General features: G+C 37.9%; 1 protein-coding gene across 1 annotated transcript; it reads right to left on the reverse strand.

Moving 5' to 3' along the window:
* Positions 1-12,065: 12,065 nt before the first annotated feature.
* On the reverse strand, positions 12,066-14,331 carry LOC149554710 (uncharacterized). Its single transcript, XM_089833513.1, has 5 exons — positions 14,013-14,331; positions 13,577-13,909; positions 13,234-13,437; positions 12,943-13,130; positions 12,066-12,844 (listed from the first exon to the last, which is right to left on the reverse strand). Exons 2-5 carry the CDS (start codon positions 13,612-13,614, stop codon positions 12,804-12,806), a joined length of 471 nt encoding a protein of 156 aa, XP_089689639.1. The 5' UTR covers positions 13,615-13,909; positions 14,013-14,331; the 3' UTR covers positions 12,066-12,803.
* Positions 14,332-20,069: the final 5,738 nt, after the last annotated feature.

Below are 20,069 nucleotides of genomic sequence, written 5' to 3' on the forward strand. Positions count from 1 at the left end.
AGTTTTTGTGAGCAACATGGAATCAAAAGAAGAGCCACAACAAAGTAGTGTTGTAGAAAGGAAAAACTGAACAGTTCAAGAAATGGCTCGTTGCATGATGAATGAAGGAAAAGACGCTGTCCATATAGCTGTACATATTCAAATCAGAAGCTTACTAAGATCCAAATATAAAAGTCACCTTATGAGCTTTGGAAAGGTAAACTAACAACTGTTAAATACTTTTAAGATTTTTGGTAGCCCTTATTATATTAGGAGAGATGATGATAATATTGGCATTTTTTATTCTAGATCAGAAAAAGGTATTTTTCTTGGCTACTCTTCTAAAAGAAAGGCATTTAAATGCTACAACAAAGGCTGCATAAAATTGTTTAAAATGCAAATGTCAAGGTTCATGAAATGAAAATCACTAACGTATCTTGCAAGTGTAAATGGCAACAGCAATGAACAAAAAAAGAAACCAGCACTGTTGTTCAATCTTCTCCTCCATCAGCACAAGTTGGGGCAGCAAATAAAGATGGTTACTCTTCTAAAAGAAAAGCATTTAAATGTTACAACAAAAGGCTGCATAAAATCATTTCGAATGCAAATGTCAAGATTCATGAAATCACTAAAGTATCTTGTGAGAGTGCAAATGGCAACAGCAATGGACCAAAAAAAGAGACCAGCACTGTTGTTCAACCTTCTCCTCCATCACCACAAGCTGGAACAGCGAATGAAGATAAACAAGGTACTCAAGTAAAGGCACGCTCACAAAGTGACATTAGTTCTTCCTCTAAATGAAATCACTAATGTATCTTGTGAGAGTGTAAATGGCAACAGCAATGGACCAAAAAAAGAGACCAGCACTGTTGTTCAACCTTCTCCTCCATCACCACAAGCTGGAACAGCGAATGAAGATAAACAAGGTACTCAAGTAAAGGCACGCTCACAAAGTGACATTAGTTCTTCCTCTAAATGAAATCACTAATGTATCTTGTGAGAGTGTAAATGGCAACAGCAATGGACCAAAAAAAGAGACCAGCACTGTTGTTCAAACTTCTCCTCCATCACCACAAGCTGGAACAGCGAATGAAGATAAACAAGGTACTCAAGTAAAGGCACACTCACAAAGTGACATTAGTTCTTCCTCTAATGATGAAGCTGAAACTACAAACAAATCATCCAAGAGTGAATCACAAAAGGAAATTGGTACAACTTCTTCAAAAACTCCTCCCAAAGTTGTACAAAGAAATCATCCTATTGAATAAGTAGTACCTGAAAATCAAACTAGAGCTACTAGAAAGAATATTAATTATTATGAGGATAACGATGTTTCTTTACTTTCCTTGTTTGAACCCAAATGTTAAGAAGAAGCAACCAAAGATAAACATTGGATTGCTGCTATGGAAGAAGAATTAGAGCAGATTCAGAAGAGTGACACATGGGAGCTTGTGCCTAGGCCAAATTATAAAAATGTTATTGGTACAAAATGGGTTTATTGGAACCAAGTAAATGAATAAGGTAAAGTGGTAAGGCGTGCCTAATTTGTTAAGGTTACGCTCAGATTGTAGATGTGGATTATGATGAAACATTTGCACCCGTAGAAGGTTTAGAAGCTATTAGAAATTTCCTTGCTTTTGCTTCATTTAAAGGTTTCAAAGTTTATCAAATGGACGTTAAATCTGTGTTCTTGAATGGTGATTTCATGAAGAAACGTATGTAGAACAGCCTGAAGGTTTTATCTTAACTAACAACTTGGACTATGTCTGCTAGTTAAGGAAAACACTATATGGGTTTAAAAAAGCTTGGTATGACAGGCTGGATAGATATCTACAGCAGCAAGGCTTCAAAAAGGGCTATGTTAATAGCAATCTATATGTAAAAGAAGAAGATAGCAACATTCTCATTGTTGTTGTTTGTGTAGATGATTTGATTTTTGGAAGTGATTGCACTAAAATGACAAAGGAGTTCACTGCAAGCATGAAGAAAGAGTTTGAAATGTCTATGTTGGGGCAGTTATCCTATTTCTTGGCTGCAAATTCATCAATCAGCAGATGGAATCTTTATTTCTCAATCCGAATATATTAGAGAGCAATTGGAAAAGTTCAGAATGAAGGATTGCAATCCGGTTAGTACTCCAATGGAAACTGGTTGTAAGCTAAGAAAAGAAGATGAAACTCCATGTGCTAATCAAACTTTTTACAGGTCTGTGGTAGGAAATTTATTGTTTGTTACAGCTACTAGACCTGACATTATGCAAGTTGGTTATATTGCACGATTGCAAGATATGCCTAAAGAGACTCGTGTACAAGCACTGAAAGGAACTTTTTATTACGAAGTAATTGGTAAATATTTGTTTGATATTAACAGAGACTGAGAGGTCAATATATACAAAAGAATAAAATGATATTTCCTTAGGAAATAGTCGTAAAGAATAGAAACTTTCTATTCTAGCGAAAAGAAAACTAAAGAATGCTAGCAGATAACTACAGACTAACTAATATTAGAAACATTCAAATATTTAAAATAGATTACAAATAGATAACCATTAACTAAAAATAGAAGTTTATCTATTATTGCAATACCCTCCCTTAATGGTTAATCTATCCACAACACCAAGCTATCCTCAGAATTTAACAAACTTATCAAGACCAAGAGGTTTGGTGAGAATGTCTGCAGTTTGATCTGTGATAGGAACATACTGCAAGTCTATTGTGTTGTTTTCAACTAGCTGTCATATGTAGTGAGAATGAACATCCACATGCTTGGTTCATTTATGGAAGAATGGATTCTATGCTAATTTTAATGGCTTTGTTATCAACAAACAAAGTGGTTAGTCCTGCTAGTGACATCTGCATATCCCCAAGCATTCGACAAAGCCAAACAGCTTCACAACCTACCTTGATTGTCCCTTTGTATTCAACCTCTATAGAGGAGAGAAACTACGTGTTACTTCTTACTGGTCCATGTGACGGGACCAAAACCCAAACTGAACACATCCAGAAGATGACTTTTTATCAATAGAGCCTACCCAATCTGAATCTGTGAACCCACTAAGTCTAGGATTAGAACTCCGAGACTAAAGAAGTCCATAATCTTAAGTGTCATTCACATAATGAAGCATGCACTTTTCTGCCATCCAATGATCAGCCTTAAGGGTTGTCATAAAACATGAGATGTCCCTGACTACGAAGCTGATATCTGGCTTAGTAGCAAAGAGATAGATGAGGTTGTCTACTAGTTGCATGTATGTAGTATCATCAACAGGAGGAGAATCAGACTTGCTTGAGACCTTTCTCCATGGGTGTAGATGTAGGCTTGCAATCCTGCATACGGAATTTGTCTAACAGAGCCCTGACATATTTGGACTGAGAGATGAATATACCAGAAGATTGTTGCCAAACCTCAACACCTAGGCAATAGTACACAAGCCCAAAGTCAGTCATACAAAGACTGGCATAAACTTTGTTTGATTCCATGAATCAAAGATGTCGAACTACCAATGATGAGCAAATCATCCACATAAATAACCAAAATGATGATGTCACTGTTAGTAGTTTTCATGTACAAATTTGAATCTTAAGAACTCCTCTGGAAGCCTTGATCTTTGAGGTACTTACCAATTTTCATATATCATGCCCTAGGGGCCTATTTCAAGTGATAGAGAGCTTTCACTAATGTAAGAACTTGATTTTTTCACCGGCAATCTTGAAACCAGGAGGTTGCATCATGTAGACCTCTTCGTGGAGATCACCATTCAAGAAAGTACTCTTGATGTCCATTTGATGGACCTTCCAGCCAAATTGTGTTGCCATGGCTAGGACTAATCTAATTGTGCTCATCTTTGCAGTAGGGGCAAAGGTTTCCACATAATCAATGCCCTAACATTGAGAAAAGCCCTTTGCAACTAAACGAGATTTGTATTTATCCAAAGTACCATCACATTTGTATTTGATTTTGTAAACCAATTTGCAGCCAATGGGTTTCTCCTTGGTGGAAGATCAAAAAGGACCTAGGTGTTATTCTTTAGTAGGCTTTGGTGTTCAAATATCATGGCATGTTCCCACTCTAGAATTCCTTTAGCCTCAGAATATATTTGAGGTTCAAGCACGCTGTGAATGTTGGCCATAAGAGAAAAGTTAACAAACTCTGTAGTTTTGCTCTTTTTTCAAACAATTCTCCCATCAATGAGCTTATCATCACAAAGATCGACAAGTGTCTTAGCCCAACACTTACGCTGGAGAGGAGAATGACCAACATTAGTATCAGGAGATGCTCTATGATCAGGTTTCTCATCTGGCGAATCTGGATCAAACTCAGGTGAAGCAGCTACAAATTTGGGTGATCCTGCAGGAGAAGTTGGAGGTGTCTGTACAGGGATCACTAATATAACTAGAGCCCCAGGAGCTACTAGAGTGTTGCCCCACTTTTCACCTTGTGACCATTTTGCAAAACTGAAAAATTTTGTATCTTAGTCAAGCCTAGGTATATCTAAGTCTAGTTTTAAGTCCCCTTAGGTGGAAAGAGTCTACATTCGGTTTTTCATCTTTCCCTTCCCCCACATTTCATAGCCGGGTGGTTTTCCTTTATGTTGTGAGTCTTACAGGTAGTTTAGTACCTGACCCGATGGAGATTCTTGCAACATGCAAAAATTATTCACAAAGCTGAGCTTGCTCGCAATTTATCATATTTGCAATGAAAAGAAGAAGCTTGCAAAAAATTGAGCTTCGCCTTCTCCTCGGCGGGTTTTCAATCCATGAAGGCGATTTTTCGCAAAGAGCAATAAATGATGCTCATGGATCCATGTAAGAAGATAATGAGATATCTTATGGTAAAATCTTATTTTCACTGCACTATACTAACTTGGGAAACATTTAGGATTCATCACAACACTAAAAATCATCTCAAGTGGAAAACTCAAAACTGACTTCTCCTCGGTGGGTTTTCAACCCATGAAGTCCATTTTTCGTCAAAGGCAATTGTAAAGGAAAGGAAACAAGGAGGTGGGCCCCTTTCGACTTTTGTAGTCCTTATAAACTTCTCTAGACCCAAAGGAAGTATTAACTCAAAGGATAAAGTTTAAAAGAAAGCCTGGGCGGCGAAATGAAAATTGTCTTCTCCTCGGTGGGTTTTCAACCCATGAGGACAATTTTCCGCATTCAAAAGAAAATCAACTTTGTAAGCGCATTGGACCCACAAATTGTACAGAAAACATCTTAAGATGATAATGGAAACAATCTGACTATTACGGGAAAGGTCTATTGAGCAAAATTCGACTAGGCAAATATTTCCTTACGGAGTACTTTGTTCATAATATTTCGAAACTTAAAGGGAAACGGGAAAGTAAGTATGAAAGAATGGAAAGTTACCGTTGGGCCAACGGAAACAGTGAAAAGACACCGAAATATCTGTTAGAGCTCCCGCGTTTACTGTTTCAACAGATTTATCCTTTAATTCATTCGTGTGTTGCGAATCCTGAAGATCAACGGATGAATTGAGACTCCTATATAGATGGAAACATAACAGTTATTCGAACTACTGCTTTTTCTTGAATTGTTATTCTGTTAAATTGCACAACTTTTTCAAACAACCTGTAATTGCAAAGTCAATATTCGGTTCTTCTTCTAGATTCGAAATTTGAATTCATTTCATTACCAAATAGAATGGCAACCAGGTTTGCGGGTTTTGATGGACTGAATGGGATCAAGTCCACATTGCAGAATTTCACAAATACCTCACTATGTTTTTATGATATGCAAGACTTCCAAAAGAGGCTGAAATCGGAGCCAATTCATCCCATAACTGAAAAGCTCCGGGGATGTGGGCTAGTGGAAGCAGCTGGTTTCCCGGTGGCAGTCCAAGCTCCAAAATTGATTTATGAATGCATAAATCATTATAATTCGGATACCAGACAGATTGTGTTACCAAATGATACAGTATTGATCTCCATTAATAGGCAAACTGTGGTGAATTGCCTCTGAGTTCCAGAGCGGGAGGAACTTTCGGATTTGATAGTGGGAGCAATTTCTGAGTTCTCCACAAAGGAGATGGTCTGGAGGAAGGAGATTATGTAGCCCTAGTTTCAAAAGCCACGAAGCGCCAAAAGTAAGGTCCCCAAAACTCTATTTGGTACTAATCTCAAACCCGAGATTGTAGACATTTTGGTTCTCCTGCACAGACTGAAAGGTGAGGTAGAAGCTCTAAATTTCGTTAAACAATATTTCTTTCTGGTACAAGTTATTTGTTCAAATATGCAATATATTGACTAGGCCCATGAGGTAAGTGAAAATCTTTCCAATGCTCTCAGCGCTGCAAAGTTCTACAACACTTCCTATATGTCTTCCTTTCTGATTTACATGCTAGCATCTCTACAATTATGGCCGAGCCTGCCAAGGATAGAAAAATTTCCCGATGATGTGAAGAGCTATGAGTTCTATCCATGTTTGCAATTGCAAAATAGTTATGCGGAGTATGTCAAAGTTAATGATGCATTCACCATGAGAATTTGCAAGGAGCTCCAGGGATGCCCAGAGAGGAGATTCAGCCCGGAAGCAATGGCGGCTATTAGCTAGTTCGGAAGTTATTTTATCCAGTTCTCATCTTTCTCGTACTTGCGCCTTGCAGCTTTCGATGGATTCCCCTTGAAGCTACCCAGATATTCAAGCGACATGATCATGCTAATGGAGATCATGAGGCAAGCAATCCAAGTGAACGTGTTGAGCGGGAGCTTGAAGAAGGGATACGAGTTCCCTATGAAAGTAGGAGCTTTCAGTTGTGAGTCCTGATCTAATGCAAAGAATATGCTTAAAGTGTTCAAGATGCAGTACAAATTGGAGATGTATGAGGTCTTAAGACCTATGTTTGATCTGAACAGATATGCTAGGGAGGTGTTGCAGATTCGGAGTGTGATCAAACACATTACCACTGTTGAGGATTATTGGGCTGATTGTAGAGATGAATTTGAAAGTCGAGATCGTGCTTTCGCCAGGCTCACAGTGGAGCAAATAAAAACATACAATATTGATTTTGATGTTGAAGGACTGGAGGATGATGGGCAACATATGTATAGTAATACATATCTAACTAAGTTAAGAAACACTCCTATCAGTTCGAAGCATTACGAGGATGCTGAGGAAGACTTGGATATCATGATGGCCTGAATCATCAAAAGAATTGGAAAGTGGGTCGAATGGACTACTGCAAGGAGGAGTAGAAGTAAAAGCATGTCAGCTCAAGCTTCTCTAGTAGTTGTAGCTGCAACTCCTTCCTCCTCTCAAGGTGGCACAACAAGTGTAACCTTGGCCATTACTCAAGGACCAGCTCAACCATCAAGGGGAGGTGACCAACCTCCAGACAAGAACATTCCCATGGCTAAGACTTGTCATGATGGCTCCATCCCGATTATTGGAACCCAAACTGAGGCCAAGAAGAAGACGGAGGAGCCAAAAGATAGTACCATCACCCCAGTTTCCTCTCCTCATGTCACTCCAATTCCCTCACCTCATCATAATCCAGTTCCACAAGTAAGTGCTACACTTCTGCAACCAAGTAGCTCCCCAGTGCAAATAGTAGATTTCGGAGATGGAAAGAGTAGTAGTAGTGAATCTACTGAATCAGATGAGGCAACTAAGAAAACTTCAGAGGTGGAGAAAGGCCAGAGCTCTTCCAAGCTCATTTCTCAGGCCCTGAAGAATCCCTTCTCTTCGACTGCAATGGCAATCACTCCAGTCAGGAAGACGTTAAGCATAGACTCACTTGGGACGGCCTCCAAGGTGATAGGCACAAATTCCTGGTTGGAGGACACTTTGGAGAAGAAGAGGAAGAGGAAGGATGAAGGTGCTCCAAACAAGGATGCCTTATCTCTTGCAGTTTGCTTTGGGTCTGCTTTGAGTAAGGTCAAGAAGCAAAAGACCTTGTCTATCCTTGGAAAAGATCTTGAAACTGGGCACCTAACAATGGAGATTGCGAAGCCCACCAAGGATAGACAAATGGAAGATATGACTGCAGATGATTTCACTCTACACTCGATAGATCTTGGAGAGGCTAGGCACGACACCAAGGTTGGTTTATGGAAGTCAACCAATGAAGTAATTAAAGGACAACTGGAAAGCCTCAAGTTGTCAAAGGTTAGGATGAAGGCAGAGATAGAGGAACTGAATAGATTTATTAGACAATTGGTCACTCCACTGGCAAGTATCTCCAAAATGTCAGTAACAAGTAATACCACTATTGTCGAGGTTCAAGCCCTTATCTCTCAACTTTAGGAAGATAGGCACTTTGGTCAAATTGGTAAGGACTAGACTAGAAAGCTCAAATTGGAGAAAGTTTCCATTATAGAACAAATTGGCAATGTTATCTTGAGATTAGAAATAGAGAAGGATAACATCTCAGCAAACAGAAATACTTTGGTCGGAGAAAGAGCGAAGAGTGATGATTGTATCTCTCTTCTAAAGATGATTATTCAAATGAAGGCAAAGGAAGCTGTCGAAGCAAAGATTTTGCCGAAGGCAGATGAACCTCTATTCGAATGGCTTCAGAGCATGCAATTCAAATCAGAAACGATCCTATTAGTAGAGAAAGGACGTAAGGAAATAGAGGAGATGGTAAAGAAGGACCAAGATAGAAGTTTTGAGCTCATGACTGGACTACATACAAATTTACAGACTAGCAGCCAAGGGAGAGGACTCATTGGAATAACTGTCATGCAGGAGAATTTCTCCAAATTCATGGATAGTCTAACAGATATATCCTTCGGTAATCAAAACAGAGTTGCGGAACTCTAGAAACTCAATGGATGCATACATGTGGCCACGGAGGAACTGCAAGATTGATTGAATGTTGTGAAGGAGTTAGCCAGGGAGCATTCTAAGTGGCTCTTGAGATAGACCAACATACATGTGCCTAGGCATGAAGAGCTAATCCCAATCATTGTCGCTGCTAAGGCATATAGGGCAAAAGTTGAAAAGGGAAAGAAGGCGAAGTGATTCATATTCCGCCTCTTTTATTTTTTGATGTAATCATTGTAATACGACAAGCTGGTCTCTTGCCATTTGTCATTCTTTTGAGGAGATGAACCAATTGAACTTCTATTGTAACGGTCATCTTAGAATCCTATATGTATGAAATTAAAAGATTAATAAAAGGTCGGCTAATTTTTGATGTGAAGTACTTGATGTTGCGGAGTCAATTGAATGGTATTTTGTATCAATTATTCTTTGTTCCATTTATGTTAGTTGTTAATTACATGTTTTCTCTTTAATCTAAGTTGAAGCAAGGAACAAACGGAGTTTCATTCCCCTGTTTCGAAATAGTGAACGGATGTGATAAGTAGTGTAATGGCATGTTCAAAGAGAAACCTCTTAGATGTATTTCTTTCCAGTTAATTTTTCTTTCCTTGTAGCTTAGATTCTAATTGACTCAGATAGCATTAGCTGTTATAACATTTTCAGTTATTAAGCTTTGTGAGTTCATAAGATGTGTGGGTTCACGAACTTAACCAATTGTTCAGAAATTACTTCTTGCCTGAGTTAGATCCTCTTGAAGCTTGGTTCGGTTTTACCTCTCTTGTTCTCGAAGAACACACCCCATATAAGTCTTAGGAACAAAACATAATTCATTGCAAATCCATAATAGGGAGTTGTACCTATTAATTCAGAGAAAAGTTAGCCTTTAGAAGCAACTTTTCAACTATCAATAATCAGATATTGTTCATAGTTTGGGCATTTAAGAGTCAACAGTCAGAAAGAACAAATCTATTTACCAACATGGAGCCCTCCCATCAGGTAAACCTAATGGAAGCCTAACTCCCAAATCACGAGCCTTCATAGACTGGTCAGCTGGATCAAGAACAAGAAAAACAGGCATGAATGGTCCTCGTTGCTCATCAAAGACTACATCACGACTGTATAGGAGATGAAATGTCTCAATGTCGATCAAGCGGCAGGCTTTGTGAAGACTACTGTATCCAGCAAGCATGAGTTTCTGACTCTTGGCATCCAAATTAGTGCGTGATGCATCAGAGATCCAATCAAAAGCAAGGGAGCCAAAAACTTTCAAGTGAGTGATTCTAGGCTTGCGACCTAACCAAGCCTCTTCTAAAGTCTTACCTTTGACCGCCACTGTGGGTGATCGGTTCAAAAGATTAACTACAGTGTTAACTGCTTCTGCAAAACGTCTTCGGAACATGTCTGTGTTCAAGCATGGATCAAGCCATCTCAATGATTGTTCTGTTCTAATGTTCAACTACACTGTTCTATTGTGTGGGGTGTGGTTAACTAGCGTTTGATGCCATGAGTATCCAAGAAGCTAGAGAATTCATTAGAACAAGATCCCCCCCCATCGTCTGACCTAAGAGTAATAATAGATTTCCCAAACTCTTTTTCAACTAAAGGTTTAACCTTCTGAAATACAAGAAATGCATCTGATTCCTTTTTAAGAAAATACACCCACATTTTTCTACAGAAATCATCAAAAAACAATAAAAAAAACCTAGACCCAAGAACTAAAGGAGTGGCCATAGGGCCGCAAATATCGGCATGAACAAGCTGATGTACGTGAGAAGCTCGCCATGAATCGCCACTGGTGAAAGGTGTGCAATGTTGATTCTAAACCTAGCATGCATCACAAACTCTAAGTTGTTGAATCTGAATCTCTAGCAAACTGAGGACAAGCTCTTCCCAAGCAAACTGAGAGAGGTAATGCACATTTAGGTGCCCATACTACTGATGTCAAAGTGTGCTAACAGAAGACCATTGAGCAATAATAGCTGAATCACCAAAATCAATAAGTCGAAAAAGACCATGATCCTCAAGACCCACTGCAACAATAGACTGAGTCGCCCTATCAGTGACGGTGCACTGATGAGAACTAAAGGTGACATCCACCTGTGCAGAGTGTCGCAACAACTAATTGACTGAGCGTAGATTTAGTTCCATCCTTGGAATGTAGTACACATCGAGGAAAATGAGATTCCTCATAGTAGACTAAATCTAAATGTTGCCTTTACCGACAACAGCATACTCTTCTCCACCACCAAAAATAACAAAATTTGAATAAGGTTGGTAGTCAATGAACTAGTCTCTACGATGGGTGAAATGACGAGAGGCACCTGAACCAATGTACCAGGTAGACGACTTCACATGATTTGCAAGTCTTAGCCATGAAGGCGTAAAAGGCAGATTATGTTTGCTCAGTGTGCTCTGCACTATTCACTTTGAGTTGTGAACCTGATTGCTTAGATTGAACAGCTAAGCGTTTCCGACATTCAACCTTCATGTGACCAAACTTGTGGCAATAGTTGCATTGAATGTTCTTCTTCTGGAAGCTTTCTAAAGCTGGAGCAAAGGACTTCTACTAAGACTTGACTTTATCCTTTTGAAAGAATTTAGCAGCAAAGGCTTGCTCTATGGAGGTGGAGTTGGAACTACTACCGAACTATTGTTTCCACCGATCTTGTTGAAGCGAGTGTGCAAAGATCTGTGAATTTCAAATCAATACTAGAAGACGTGATATTGAGATTCTCGATAAAATGCTCATAAGACTTGGGTAAATTCCTACGAGTGATGACCATAATGTCCTCTTCCTCCATCTTGCGAACAATAGAAAGCAACTGATCACAAATTTCCTGAATCCTATTCAGGTGAGCCTAGAGCGATGTTCACTCATCCATGATAATAGAAAATAGTGTTCTTCAAAAAGAAAGCTCTACTTTTGTTAGAAGTCTCATAATGATTCTTGAGATGTGCCCATAGTTGTCTTGCCAGATGGAATTTGAGAGAGTTGATCATCAACTACGGATAATCTAAGACGCATCACCGACTCCCGATTATTCAGATCCCATGCATCCTGATTAGTACCAAGGGCAATCGAACGTGTAACACCAGAACCATAGTTGGAAAACTCGCCAAAGGCAAAATATCACCAATCCCCCCAAAAGTTTAATCGAGAAAAACTCGGTGATTTAAAAAAAAAAACTCGAGAAAACTTAGGAGCCTAAAAAAATTGCTAAAATTTAATTTAAAATACATTTTATTTGCAAAATTTAATGAGAAGATGCATTTAATAAGTTAATTAAAGAGAACACAAAAGAAACAAGCAGAGTTTAGATATATATAAATGCATAGTTGTACAAAATTGCATTCTCATGCGTATTGCTCGTGGCGGGAAGCAAAATAGTAAATAGTTTCAATCTATCAAACTAGAAGTAAATACTAAAAGTAAATACATCAAGATTCAATACAATCACATCTTCCTCTTTCTAGTTGCACTACTACTAGTAGGAAAGCGAGGGGGTCTAGGCCTCCAAGAAGTGTCCCGCACTGGGGTAGGGTGTGCGCTGCGTTACTGTGAAGTTTGTGGTTGTGCCTCCTCACTTGACATCCCTATTGACTGGCTCGGCATCCTAGAAGAGGATGTATCTCCTCCTATATGTGGCACTGGTAATGCCTCATCCTCTGAGCTTGAATCATCATCGTCCTCGTCCTCAATGTCATCCATTGTGAAATGAAAATCTATTCCGACATCCCCCTCCATGGCCTACCTCTCCAAATCAGCGATCTCATCCAGTGAAAACAATGGACCTAGCTCATGTGTTGTCCAATCAAAATAAGAATCTATCTCTTCCAGATTGAATGGACCAGGTAGTGGTGAACTCTGTGCCCTTTTTATGCATAACTTAAGATTATAGTGCACATAAACAAGGTCATTAAACCATTTTTTAGTCATTTTATTTCTTTTCTTTGTGTGGATCAACTCAAATAAGCTCCAATTGTGCTCACAATGGGATGCACTACAAGGTTGGTATAGGGCTCTAAGAGCGAAATTCTTTAAATTGGGGTATTGCCACCCCAACTTGCCCACCAAGCATCTACAGAACAAAATATAAAAAGTTATAAAGCAATGAAAAAAGATAATCAGAAAACACAACTTATCAATTTGCAAAAGTTTTAAAGTTTGACGCTTTACCTGGTGCTTGAGTAGATCTTGCTCTCTTTGCTAGCACAGAAGAGAACAAATTACCCCTCAATTCCACATAGACTTGTTGTTCGGTCACAACAAGGTCTCTCTTTGCTTCGTTGGATATCATTCTCTCAATGCATTTAGAGAGACCTTCCATGACCTCTCTGTTAGGATCTAAGTAGGAATCATTGGCCCTAAAACAAATAGAAAATGATATCAAATCTTACTACACAACCTTAAAAAGTAAAGTAAAATAAAGTCTTAGTAAAATCTCAACTTCAAGGACAATCATAATACCTGAATTTGGGGTTGAGGAAGTAGCCTGTTGCATGAATAGGTTGGTGGAGCATGTTATTCCACCTTCTATCAATTATTTCCCAAATGGGGTCAAATTTGAGTCTGTCCACATGATAGTAATTTTTAACAGCCTCGTTGGCCTTATCCATGGCCTCATAAAGACCTCCCATTGGGGATTGTTGCCCATCACATGTGTGCAAGACTCTAACCAGGGGCATAGACATCCACATTTGAAATTTGAAAAATACAAATTAGTTAATAACATAGTAAGTTATGAATTAATATGAATTAATAATGAAACTTGAATCAAATAAAAATACATTGTTTTGATTCTTGAACCTACCTCCACAATCTCCTTAGCCTTTGCAAAAAAACTATCATCAAAGACTATCCATGCCGCAGCCTCTCCTTCGGGCTTCTTTGAGTAAGATGAAGCAACCCAATCAGCACACAAACATTTGTTTCAAAGCCAATATGTGGTCGAGAATACTTTGCAACGTCAAGAACACCGTTGCAAACCTTGTCACAGCGGGTCTCACCAAATCTTTGCCTATTATAGATATATTTGGTGACTCCACTAGCATCTTCCACAACTGGACTCACCCAATCAAGTTTTCCTATGTCCTCCAAAAGAAGGTCAAGGACGTGCTGCACAAGGTCTCTTGGAGGATTCTACCTAAAAGATTAGTAAAATATCAATAATTAGTAAAAAATCTAAATTGAATAATACTATAGCATTACATTCATGATTCATATTGAACATAAAAAATTAAATTTACCTGCTGCCACATATGTTGCTGCATTATTTGTGATGATTTGCACCACATTCTCTACTCCCACCTCCATGACAACATTCTCCAACATTAAAGCCAATGTGTGTGCATTGTTCACTTTGTTGGAGGCGTCAACAGATTTCCAAAACACCACATCATCTTTGTAAGCAACCAAGAAATTCATAATGGTTCTACTTCTTCCATCTATCCACCCATCAGATAAAATGGTGCAACCATATTTCTTCCACTCTTTCTTTTGGTCTTCTATCAATACTCTTGCCCTACCATCCACATGGTCAAGCAACCTACAAAATTTGGGTGTAATAGAGTGTTAGTAAAAAATAGGAAATAACAATTAAGATTTATATAGTCAAGACAGTAAACACTCGTCTTAGGAATTCCATGAAAGAATAAGGATCATTCTCAAGTTGGGATGGGTATATCAAAATGAAATGGACAAACTTGATTAATCCCCCGCTTACATAATTCAAGAAGAGCAAAGAGGCAAGGGAAAGCTATGGATGGAACCCCCTCCGGTAGATGGGCAAAGCTTAACTTTGATGGGGCTGCTAGAGGTAATCTAGGTGTAGCAGGTATCGGTTGCATCATTATTGATGACACAGGTAAGTGGATTGTTAAGAAAGTGAAATCTATCGATCCCAATACTAATAATTTGGCAGAGCTTGAAGCATTGGAAGAAGGACTTCAGCTCTGCCTAAAATTAGGTTTATCTAATATCATCATCGAAGGTGATTCTCAAATTGTTTTAAATGCTATAAGGAAGAGAGTAACACCCAACTGGGTTCTTTACTCTAAACTGGAAGAAGTCCATAGTTTCCTGGACCTGTTTGCAGATATCCAGATCTGTCATATCTTTTGGGAAGGTAATCGGAAGGCAGATCAGCTGGCAAATAAGGGAGCTGATGGTGGGAATTTTTTGGTATTTAATGATCATTTCTCAAGTATAGAGTGCTAGTCTTCCCAATTTATTTTTAATTTAAGTAATCTCTATAATCAATTTTATAATGGTTTGAATTTTCTTAGTTCTGTTTTACCAATAGCCTAGGAAGTGTAGGTCCCTTAACTCTTTTTAAGTTATATTGTAATATAACAGAATGCTATTTTAGATCAAGTTTATAATATATCCTATAAGTTGTAACCAGCTATTATAGGATGTCATGAAGTATAGGCATTGCACAGATTAATAGATTATAAAACTGCCAAAATGCATTTTCATAATTCCTTAGTGGATTAGGCATAAGATTATTTTAGGGGTCCTTTAATTTAGATGTGTTTATATCGAATAGAAAGTTATAGTGAAAGAGTTGAGTATCTTATATCTCTCAGATAGTTGTTTATGGCTTAATTTCCTTCTCTGTTAGTAGGTAGCACCCTTGTCTTCCAATTAGGGTCCGTTTGGTTCCTGGAAGATGACAGGAATTGGCTTTTTCAAAATCCGGATTTGAAAATTTTTGCATTTGTTTCAAAATTGGAAAAAATGGAATTAGCATACCGGACTTCCAATTTTGCCTCAAAACCAGGTTTTCTAACTTCCTACTAGCAAGTCGGAATTGAAAATCAAAATCTGGTTATGTTTTTTAAGGAGTGTAAAAACAATAGATTGGACTACTTTTTGAAATTTTCCTTTTACTCCAACCTTACACGTAAAAATGTGTCTTGACACGCATCTTCCGAGTGAAACAAATGGTTTAAGTAAAATCCCAAAAATCAGAATGAAGATTTGCAAAACCTTGATTTGGCTAAACCAAGGTTTATAGAAATCCTGGTTTTTAAAATTCCACGAACCAAATGGACCCTTATGGAATCTCTCTCTTCCGCATCATAGCAATTTCTAGGTGATGTCAAGATAATGATTTAGATGATGTAGGCAAGTGTCTTAGATCTTCTAGAGCTTTTGTAGGCTGTTTCTTCCCCTTTTATATTCATTTTGGGACCTGTTGTCGTTGTCATTTTGTGCCCTTCTTTTAGCTATGGATACTTTTATCTGCGTTTTTCATGCTTCGGAGGTTCGTACTATGGCCTTTCATGGCAATGTGAAGCTAGAAAGGTGGACTCGGATGCTCAGACCAATAGATGGGATGACAAAAACTGCGGTGAGTAGGGCCCTAGGTGAAGGTTTTATCAAATATGACTTCTCATGGAGGACTAATAGCGATATTATAGGAACCTTTATTGGGTGCATGGCCAAGGCGAGAATTGACAAATGGGACATGGTGAGACTCTGTCAGAACATATTTGATCCTATTTGGTGCGGAGGGCTAGAAGAAGCGATAACGAGCTTAGACGAGAAGCTCAGAGTCCCCCTCCCTAAAATGTATATGGACCGTCCTCTGGGGAGCTTTGATTTGGCAATTTTACCAAGGCAACTTGCATTGGTAATTTGTGATCTTATAGCATTTAACCAAGTGTGGCCAAAGATGGAATCCAGCATACAATTCCTCCTCAGATGGAGAGGGCTAGTGGCGGATATTGGAAAGGAATGGCTCAAAAGTTATCTTGGCCTGTTTAATTCCTATGTCCATTCGGGGGTGGAACTGGGAAATCTAGGTGCCCTGGAGTTTTGTACCCCTAATATCGAAAAGTCCAGTAGGGAAAAGTTCTCTTTTGAATTTCCAGCTGGAACACCCTAATGACATTGCCGAGGTCATTATGTTTTTTTTGGAAACAATAGGGTGTGCTTGGTTCTTAGATTGTTCTCTATGGTTTCTAGTTGGTGTCTTCCCCTATGTTGTCTCGTGTCTAGTATCCTGGTTAGTGTTTTTTCGGTCTCTCTCTGGTTGGGTAGGCATTTAGGGCTTTTCGTGCTCATGGTTTTCTTTAGTATGCTCTAGGTCTTCATATGTTTTTAAAGGGGAGTTTTGTACTAGGTTTATATGGTAGTTATCTTAGTATGGCAGTTTATTCCGAGGCTGGTTAGTCTGGTTGCGTCCAGCTCAATCGCCTCCTTCTATATATTTGTAATCTCATGATATCAATATATATAATATTTATATTAATATAAAGTTTATACTGTTCTCTACCTCTGCATTATAGTTGCTATGGTTCTTAGAGCCTTATTAAGGCACATATGCACAGGATTATCAAATGGGACTCGGTAGGGTTGCGAGCGTAGATTTGAAGGACGCAAGTTTTTAGACTATTTTAATTGGTAGATAAGGTAGCAGCTTTCAGAGCTTTAAATGGGCAGATCAATTGGATTAATATGTAAATTCAGATTAATATCCTTTTTTAATAAATCCTCTAAGGTTAAAGGCACTACATTTAGTAGGGTATCGATAAAGTATGAGATCCTAATGCATTTTATTATCATTGTTAACTTTTCCTTATAAGGCGGCACTCACTCTCAATGTACTTCTAGTCTATATTGAGTTTGTTATACTATAAGAATCCAAATTATCACAGGAAAAGTAATTAGGTTAATAGTTTAAAGCATTCTGCAGAGATAGTCGACCTGTTCTATTTCCTTCCTATGATGAAGTTTGGTAAACCAGTTTACTTTTTGCATAAGTTTAAATATATTCTAATGAATCCTATTAATATAATTAAAATTTGTTTTGGAAAGTTACATATTGTTGCATTGCCCTGTGTGGAATTTCTAGTCCACGTTTAGATATTAGAGTTAATTAAGTTAATTTAATTAAACAATCTTAAAATAAGTAATTAAGTTTTTCTCCATTATAATCCTATCATAATTTAAGGAATCTAGTTGAATAATATGTTTGTATTTAATGGTGATTGGGTTAGATTGTATCCTCTTTTTTATGATTAGAATCAATAACTAATAATTACGCTGAACTTAGAATGTTATATTAAAAGTTGATTTATTAGGTGGATTTTGCTTCACTATAGTAATATCTATATTCTAAGGAAAGGTAGGACCAAGTAGATCTTGTAATAAAATTCAAAAAATTTCAGCATTTTGTGAACTGGTTTGGGTTAACAAAGCATGTTAATATCTAATCAAGAAAGCAATTTATATTCATAACTAACAATACTAATGATTTCTTTTTAAGTGGACTTCTATTCAATAGTATTGTGCGCTCCAAACAAAACAGCAAAGAAGGGACGCCTACTAAGAATCTAAAGCTCTAGTTAGAGTGGTTCTTTTGGAGCAATATTATATTTGGCTGATTTAGGTTTCTTTAGAGCTGTCATATTCAGATTAGGACTCGTGTTCGCCCAGAAGAAAGCTCGAAAAACCCATAAAGAACATGTTGTCAATTTTCGGATCCACTAGCTCAAAAATCGAGGCACCCAAAAAAACTTGACGACCCAGTGGAGCTCTCGAAAAACCCACCAAAAATGTGGTCAGAAAAAAAAATTGAGCTCAAAAATTAGGGTTTCAAACTAAAATGACCTGGGCTGAAAAAAACTTGAAATCAATAGCAAATCCGTAGCAAAAAACACAGTTTCTGGGTGCGAATATGTTACTGAGGGTTTTAAGAAACCCTTGGTGTCAATCCTAGCCCTAGATGTGCAAAAAAAATGGACGCAAATGCCCAAAAAAGTCATGGTCTTTTCAAAAACGGCCAGAAAATAAAATGTGAATATTGATGGTCAATATTCTCAAACAAACCCTAGTTCAAAGCAAATATTTCAAAAAAAAATTTGAAAATAGGGTCTGATAATTTTAGAAAAGAAATTATGATTTTTGAAAAAAAATTAAGTGGCTCTAATACCATATTACGAAGTAATTGGTAAATATTTGCTTGATATTAACAGAGACCGAGAGGTCAATATATACAAAAGAATAAAACGATGTTTCCTTAGGAAACGATCGTAAAGAATAGAAACTTTTTATTCTAGCTAAAAGAAAGCTAAAGAAAGCTAACAGATAACTACACACTAACTAATATTAGAAACATTCTAATATTTACAATAAATTACAAATAGATAACCATTAACTAATAATAGAAGCTTATCTATTATCGTAATATTTTGAAGTATTTGAAAGGAACACTTAACGTTTTGTTTTTACTTTAACAACCTCTACTGATTCAGATTGGGTCAGTTCATTTAATGATAAGAAAAACATAAGTGGCAGTGCATTTTTCCTTGGAGGTTGTCTTGTTTCATAGTTAAGCAAAAAAAAGGTCGCACACTTCAGTATCTATAGTTGAAGTTGAGTACATTGCAATTGTATCATGTTGCACATAGGTAATTTGGATCAAACATCCTTCGCTCGATTTTAAAGTTGAGTTTGTTGATCCTATCTCTATCTATTGTGACAATACCAGCGTTCTAGACATTTCCAAGAATCTAGTTATGCACTCATGCACTAAACATATTCCAACTAAATTTCACTTCATGAAGGAGCGGGTTGCTAATCATATTGTCAAACTGGGATATTTGCGTACTAAAGAACAGGCGGCTGATATATTTACTAAACCATTACCCGAGAACAATTTGAGTACTTGAGGAATAGACTTGGTGTACTTCTACCTCACTGAGTAGCTTACTTTCAGGGATAGAGTTTTATCTTTTACCCCAAAGTTCCAGTTGTGAACTTGTGCCTCATGCTCATTGATGTCAAAGGGGGAGTAGTACCATCGGGGGTAGTTGTGCGGGTTTGCCATCAGTGAAAAATAGGGGGAGTTGGTATTTTTCCTTGATGGTTTGTGATTTCAATTTAATGGCTCTCTGATTTGTGATGCAAGTTCTGCCTGTTGGACTGCCAAGTGCTAGCATATGACCTTCTGGTGGATCAGTTTTCATTGGGCATGTAGTCCTGATTGTGTGTGTTACTGATCTATAGTTCTCTTTGTGACATGTGGTTGTTGCGTTGACATTTAGTCCAGCTGGTTTTGTTATTGTGCTGGCATGTGTTGATGTGGAGCTGAATGGGATGATGCATGTAAAATTCATCCTATACCAAGCATCTCTCATCTCAGTACCTATTAGAACTAATCATACTCGGTGTAGAAGGAATCCCTGCTACCTCCTGCAATGCTCAATGCAACTCCTGACAACAGTAAGTGCCAGGATAGTGTAATGGTTTCTCTGCTCCACTTTAGTTATTATAAACATTGTGTGCATTCTGGA

Source organism: Cupressus sempervirens, chromosome 5 (assembly GCF_028749045.1).
Source record: "Cupressus sempervirens isolate cs-2001-9-10 chromosome 5, ASM2874904v1, whole genome shotgun sequence".
Lineage (NCBI taxonomy): Eukaryota > Viridiplantae > Streptophyta > Pinopsida > Cupressales > Cupressaceae > Cupressus > Cupressus sempervirens.

Excerpts from the sequence above, each read along its gene's own strand:
- LOC149554710 (XM_089833513.1), bottom strand. The coding sequence starts at position 13,614 with ATGATAGTTTTTTTGCAAAGGCTAAGGAGATTGTGGAG. Across the intron at positions 13,438-13,576 it reads AGGCTAAGGAGATTGTGGAG|AGTCTTGCACACATGTGATG; the intron begins GTAGGTTCAAGA and ends GCCCCTGGTTAG. Across the intron at positions 12,845-12,942 it reads AAGATCTACTCAAGCACCAG|ATGCTTGGTGGGCAAGTTGG; the intron begins GTAAAGCGTCAA and ends TTTGTTCTGTAG.